Here is a 6538-nt window from a genome sequence, read left to right on the forward strand (position 1 = left end):
GGAGGGGAGGGAGCGGAAATGGACCGGCGCCGCTGCACTTCCGCTTCCGGGGCGCGGTGCACGGCGGGAAGGCGGAGGCCATTAGGGTGCTTGTGCGGCTCCGGGCGGTTGGCGGGAGGTGAGTGTCGGCGGGCTGGCTGTAGGGGTTGGCTGTGTGCCATCAGCTTCTGAGGGCCGTGGGCAGAGCTTCGAGCGCGGTAGCGGCGAACTGAGGGGGTGGGCCGCTCTCAGCTTTTCCCGCCTGGCCGGGCCTTGGGGCAGGCAGAGGGGTGCGCGCGGAGGCCGCGTGTGGGGAACGCTGCGTTCTGTCGGGCGGAGCACTGAGTGCTGCGGCTGTGCAGCTGTGTATTGTCAAAGCAGCGGGTTTTTCTTCAAGAAAGAAAATTATTTCTTGTAGTCAAAGCCGAACTGCAAAACAACTCGTAGTTTGTTTCCTTTTTTCGCTTTTATTTTTTTCTCCTTCCCAGGAGTAGAGCCGCAGCGCTGCAGCCATGTCGATCGGAGTGCCCATTAAAGTCCTGCACGAGGCAGAGGGCCACATTGTGACCTGTGAGACCAACACCGGGGAGGTGTACCGTGGGAAGCTCATTGAAGCTGAAGACAACATGAATTGTCAGGTGTGCAGCTCAAGATGGATGAAAAGAAATTCATCTCATCTAATTTTGGAAACAGTCACACCCAGCTGACTGGCAGCGTGATTAAAGACCTTTGCTTTTAGTCTTAGGATAAATAAAACCTTTCTGCTCTATGCACTTACAGTAACGAAGCAAATTCCAGATAACTGAGCACGCCAAAGAGGACAGAATTGGGAATTCGTGTTCCCAGTACTTAAGATTTTCCTCTGTGAAATCCTTTTCTCAGGAGTTCTTTGCTTATTGTCTCTCAACTTAATAATAAATAAGCCTGGTCTGGTGGTTGGCGACCCTGCACATAGCAGGGAGGTTGAAACTGATCATTGTGGTCCTTTTCAATCCAGGCCATTCTATGATTTATGAGCTTAGAGCTGTGTCTAATATAGATTACTTTAAGACATTGCAAGAGGCTTAATTTTGATTGACTTCATGCACGTCATAGTTGAAATCAAGATGTTTCCTTAATAGCTGGGTCTGGTCAAACTATTAAAACTGTTTGAATAACAAAACAAAACTAATTAAGCAATGGGGAGAAGGGGCAAATAATGAGTTTGCTTAAATTACAGCAGGCTTAAGAGTATGTTTAAATGGTCATAGATGCCTTATGTCACAGCAGCCGTTGAGAAGGCAGTATGCTTGACAGGGCTTTGAGTTTGTTACGTGAATCCTGGTTGTGTATTCCACAAGCAGGAGTAGCAGGAGTCTGAAACTATGTTTAAGGCCTCTAAGACCACAGTCTGATCTTCACTTTCCAGATGTCCAACATAACAGTGACGTACAGAGATGGGCGAGTGGCGCAGCTTGAGCAGGTGTACATCAGAGGCAGCAAGATACGGTTTCTAATTTTACCAGATATGTTGAAGAACGCTCCTATGCTGAAGAGCATGAAGAATAAGAACCAGGGGTCTGGAGCTGGCCGAGGAAAAGCAGCTATTCTCAAAGCTCAGGGTGGGTACAATGTGTTTGTGGTCTGATGTTTTCCCCCCTTGCTTCCCCATTTTGCTGAACAGGAACTGGGAAGTTTTCATCCCTAACACTAAGCAAACGTGAGCTGTAAGAAGCTGAATGAGTGATGGCAGTCAAGACTCAGACTGCTTGATGTTCAGGAATAGTAAGTGGCCTTGCTAGAGTTGCATAAAACTTTAGCTTTGGTTTTCTTGTAAATGTGGCTGTTTGGACTGCCCAAGGAAGGATCTTGGTGTTCTTAAGGTTTTTAAAAATATGTAAAAAATACTAGGTTGATACTTACAGAATTTTGAATCAGTAACTGTTAGCCATTCTGCAATTCATCTCCTTTCATATAATTTTCATGTGAACAGTCTCATTATAGCAAGATAGAGAAATAATCATGGGCTGTGAAGCCCTTGGTTAACTGTAGCAAATGCAGTAAGGATGTGTGGGGAAGTAACATCTGACAAAACACAGCGAGTTGTGTCACAGATCTCATGACGAGCAGGAGTTCTTAAATCTCACAGGCTACAAATTCATGCAGATCAGAATGAGAACAAAAGTGTGTTAATATTTCATTGCTCTTAATGCATACTCTATGTTATAAACAGCAAAGCTGTGTAGCTGTTGGTTACAGTTGTTTTCGCAGAAAACTTCTACTTATTTTATCACTTCTGAACCTCATTCTATAGCTTGGCTTCCATGCTTGCAAGGAAGAGACTGGGAGTTATTTGTATTTGGTTTGTCAGTTGTTGAGATAAACACAGCGTTGCATCACATTCATGTCATCCCTGATGTTTTCTTTCTTCAGTGGCTGCAAGAGGAAGAGGCCGTGGGATGGGTCGTGGCAACATCTTCCAGAAGCGAAGATAATTTTGGCCTCGACCAATATGCTTTTTTTTATTAGAGGGGCTCTTAATTTGTCTACATATACGTTGGTAACTTCTGTTTAATAAATGTTTCTGACAAAACCTTGTCTGCTCTTATATGACAGAACTCCTCATAGGCACACTGGAGTTCTGGCTTCTTTCTGTAGCTGGCAAATGCGTTGGAAGTTGATTTCAAAGTGAGTTGTTTAGAAAACAGTGGACTTGATATCTGGATTTGACTTCTTTGGATTTTTGTGTGATGCATTGAGTTTCAAAGATCATCTTGCTTCTCCTTGTTCAGTACTGCTGTTACCCTCTAAAGAAGGCATTCCTGATGAAGAATTTTTAAATGTTGTTTTAAAGTTGTGCTAACATCTGCATTTACAGAACAAACAACCAACTTGAAGCAACTTTTAGAGAAGCTTCATATGGATCTATAATAAATACAGGTCTGTCTTCAAAGCTGTACATTGAGCTTGTATTCTTGTATTTCTTACTTCTGTCTTTGGATGCAGGGAAAACTTTTCATTAGAAACACACAACTGATATTTAGTAGACACACCATTTTAGCCTGAGTTTGTATTTGCCTGAAGTGATTTGATTCTGGCTGTATTGGCAGTTATTTGTTTTCTTACTGATGCCTGGGCAGAGAAGCCTGAATATGGAAGAAAAAAAATAATTTTCAAGCATTGATTTGAAATGTTTCTTATGAATCTAAAAGATGTGCAGGAAAAGTCACAGAAATTGTTATCCATTACGTAGGCTAACCTTTTGATCAGAACTTAGGCCTGACTCTAGCTTCTGTTCACATCTGTACACGATCACATAGTTCACAATCTCATCTGTAGGAGGCCAGATTTAGCTGTAGCTGTAGCTTATTTTTGCTTGAAGTACCATGTAGCTGTCTTACTGATATTGATGGTTGAAATATTTAAATTGAACTCCTGTACCTAATTGTACACTTCCATACAGTCATCAGTCTATACATGTATGAATGAGTCCTGCTTTTCTTCTCTGCTGTGTAAAGACCCTCTGTGTGCAGACATGGAAGTTGAACTGATGTACTCATCTGTTGAATTGTCTGTAAATAAAGCAGTGTTTGATTAGCAGGGGTTTTGTAGTGAGCTGCGCTTTTTTGAGGGGGGTCAGTAGTGATCCTAAATATTTGCATTAGGAGCATCTGTAAAATGTCTTTGTGGTGTGCTTGGGCTTAATTATGGAGACTTTATTGCTTTCTTGTTCCTACACGAGGAACCTGTCCAAAGGTTTCCACAAAAAAACAGCTGTAAAACATGATGTGTGAGCCGTATTCGTATTCAGGTGAGCAACCTGGAAGGGTTTGGTGGTGATGTTTATCACTTTCTTGTGGAAATGTGTTCCTTGAATCTGCAGTCACTCAGAGGAGATCCCTGGCTTACACCAGCTGATTGCTCTTCCCTCTGTAAAGCACTGGCAGGTAAAGTGCAGTGCTCTCTGCAGAGTGCAGCCTTTCTAATAACTAGTTGAAAGAGTTTGTGGAACTCAGTCAGCTTAGTTCCAGCTCTTACGTGGGAGAGAGGACATCTTATTTTCACAGGATTCCCTTCCCATGCCTACGTAAATGCTACTCAGTTCTGCAAGACTGTTCTGGGAAGGATCATCTGAAAGTCAAAACTGAAGCTCATGTTGAATTTGTTTTTTACTAGGCTGATGTTTTTTAGCACAAAAGAATTCCATCTTATTGCTGTGCCAGGAGCTTCATAGTAAAAATGTAACTGCCTGCTTGTGGTAGTCCTACTAACAAACACCTGAGATCTCTGGAAATGGGTTATTAGGTAAGACTGGGTGATTCTGATTGTTCTGATGGCAACCACTACCTTCACTTGCCTCTGGTATCACAACCTGGCAACATCTGTTTCGCTAGCAGATAGGATTATACCTACATGCCTCCTTCTTGCTGTGTTAATTGGTTTTTATCCCTTTTAATACATGAGATTTGTGTTGCTAACCTAGTCTGAGATTTTCTCCACTGGGGTTACTTTTCTGTCAGCAGGTAAAATAGGGATGGCACAGCATGAAATTTTCTGTGTAACTTGAGGCAAATATCTGCTACAAGATTTTATTGGATGCTCCTTTGGCAGCCTTCTCTTCCCAAAGCCAATACCTGATAAAAATCTGAGACTGATTAGTGTCAGAATAAATTGCCACGAGTATAACCTAGTATAGGATGGGTTGTGCTGAAGGATAGCAACCTGTGTTGAAATAGGGTTACTTTTGTTATTCTGGCTGTGGCTGATGTGTACCATGGTTGCCTAAGGAGGTTGCTGTTACCTTGTTCAGTAACAGGAAAGGCAAGAAGTGCACTTGCAGTTTAAACAAACAGAAGTTACCTTGCTGGGACCCTTTTGGGGCTGACTTCTAGAGGGTCTCCCTGTACTCATTGGAGGAGCTAATAGTGAGGATGGCTTTGCAGCATCATGATTGTTATTATTTGTAAGAGTTATCCAGTACTCCTCAGCTTTCATAGGTTTACCTTCTTTTTATTAAAAGCCTCCAGAAAGATTTCTTGATACATGGAAAAGGAAGCAAGTCACAGATGGGAAACTTGACTAAAAGTGTTTTTCAGAAGAGGTTCAATGCTTTGGGAAACAGATCTGTCCCACTGGCTTTTTCCTTCTGTCTATTAAATAGCATGTAACCTTTTCTAGAGGTTAGGTATTAGCAAAGGTCAGGAAGAAATGGTGCTGTTTTGCTGGAATGGCAAAGCTTGTGAAATCCTGGGGAGCTCTGGAGAGTATAGCATAAATATTTAAGTAAATGAAAATTGCCCAGCAATAGCATGTTTGTTGTGGATTGTTCCAACTAACAATGATTGACTTACATTTCTTATTCATTTCAGAAATTCCTTTTCTTCCTTTCTGTGCAATGTCAAGCTTCTGTTTTCTCCACTGAGATTCCCTCCCTTCCCTGAAGTGTTTGGTCTGACCTTCAGCAGCACTGAGGGCAGGAGGGCAGCCAAGGATTTCAGAAAGAAAGAACCCTGTGCAGGTTAACTGACAGAACAAGCTCTGTAGTGTATCTGCCTGAAGAACCTTATACTCCTTCAGTATTTATCACCCTTTACGTATGTGGCTGTCCAGTGAACACACAAGACTGTTCTTTTCCCTCCCACTACTGTTGCATTAACTTTCAATCATTACTATAAACATTTAACAGCTCTAATCCACATCAGTGTTGAAGAAGATATTGGATTTTGTGTAAACCAGAATCTTTGTGTTATGAAATCAGGTTGAGGCTGAGTCTGGGATGAAACACTCACATTCTTCAGTAAGAGTATTAAAGTAAGTATTAAAATGTTTGAAGTCTTGCACTGGTAGGAACAAAAGCCAAGACAGGCAACATCTTATTGATGTCACTGCTCAAAATTTGACTACTACATTAACAGATGCGCTGGATTGTTACAGGCTGCTCTAAGATCCTGTGTGTTTTCTTATACTGTGATAAATCCATATTTCATACTAACAAATGATACCTCATCCACTAGATGGCTCTGTTGGTAATGAAATATGGGAAACCAGAACACTCTGGAAGGAAGAAATACAACGAACATGACTTCTGGTGTAAACTCCATCAGCACAATGCTCTTCAAAACTCTAGCATGAAAATACTGAGCTTATTTTCCTTTCTCTTCAGTGCTTCCCCGAGTGCTGGCTTCATAATCACCCAGGGTATTTTGGTTTAGTTATTGGTTTGGTTATTTTGGTGCTGTGTGTTTCCCTCATACTTGGCTAACTAGGCACGTGCACTGCAGTGGTACAGAATCCTCTTCTTCCGCATATCAAGTAATCTGTTTCTCTGGGGTGGTGGATGCTGGGGATAGATAGAGACTGTTACAGGGCTGAGGCCTCGACGTGAATTTATCCCTTTGATTTAATCAGTGTAGATGCCTTTGAAGTACTCATGTAGGACAGAGAAGCTGCACTGCTGCTCTGGTAGTTATTCCCAAATATTCCCACCTGTTATTCGCAAGTGAAAATTGAGGTTGTACTTCTGTACAAAAGCAGAGGATGCTGATAACAGCAGCAAAGAGTTAAATGATTGGAGAAGGTA

General features: G+C 42.1%; 1 protein-coding gene across 2 annotated transcripts; it reads left to right on the forward strand.

Moving 5' to 3' along the window:
• The first annotated feature begins 13 nt into the window (after positions 1 to 13).
• On the forward strand, positions 14 to 3561 carry SNRPD3 (small nuclear ribonucleoprotein D3 polypeptide). 2 transcript variants are annotated; one of them, XM_052690019.1, is made up of 4 exons: positions 14 to 118; positions 468 to 617; positions 1388 to 1580; positions 2392 to 3561. In XM_052690019.1, exons 2-4 carry the CDS (start codon positions 492 to 494, stop codon positions 2451 to 2453), a joined length of 381 nt encoding a protein of 126 aa, XP_052545979.1. In that variant the 5' UTR covers positions 14 to 118; positions 468 to 491; the 3' UTR covers positions 2454 to 3561. The 2 variants fall into 2 exon arrangements, with proteins under 2 accessions (XP_052545979.1, XP_052545978.1); XM_052690018.1 differs by having other exon boundaries at positions 22 to 86.
• The last annotated feature ends 2977 nt before the right edge of the window (positions 3562 to 6538 follow it).

The sequence above is a fragment of the Tympanuchus pallidicinctus genome, unplaced genomic scaffold (genome assembly GCF_026119805.1).
Source record: "Tympanuchus pallidicinctus isolate F22 unplaced genomic scaffold, pur_lepc_1.0 scaffold25, whole genome shotgun sequence".
NCBI lineage: Eukaryota > Metazoa > Chordata > Aves > Galliformes > Phasianidae > Tympanuchus > Tympanuchus pallidicinctus.

Excerpts from the sequence above, each read along its gene's own strand:
- SNRPD3 (XM_052690019.1), top strand. The coding sequence starts at position 492 with ATGTCGATCGGAGTGCCCATTAAAGTCCTGCACGAGGCAGAGGGCCAC. Across the intron at positions 618-1,387 it reads AAGACAACATGAATTGTCAG|ATGTCCAACATAACAGTGAC; the intron begins GTGTGCAGCTCA and ends TTCACTTTCCAG. Across the intron at positions 1,581-2,391 it reads AGCTATTCTCAAAGCTCAGG|TGGCTGCAAGAGGAAGAGGC; the intron begins GTGGGTACAATG and ends TTCTTTCTTCAG.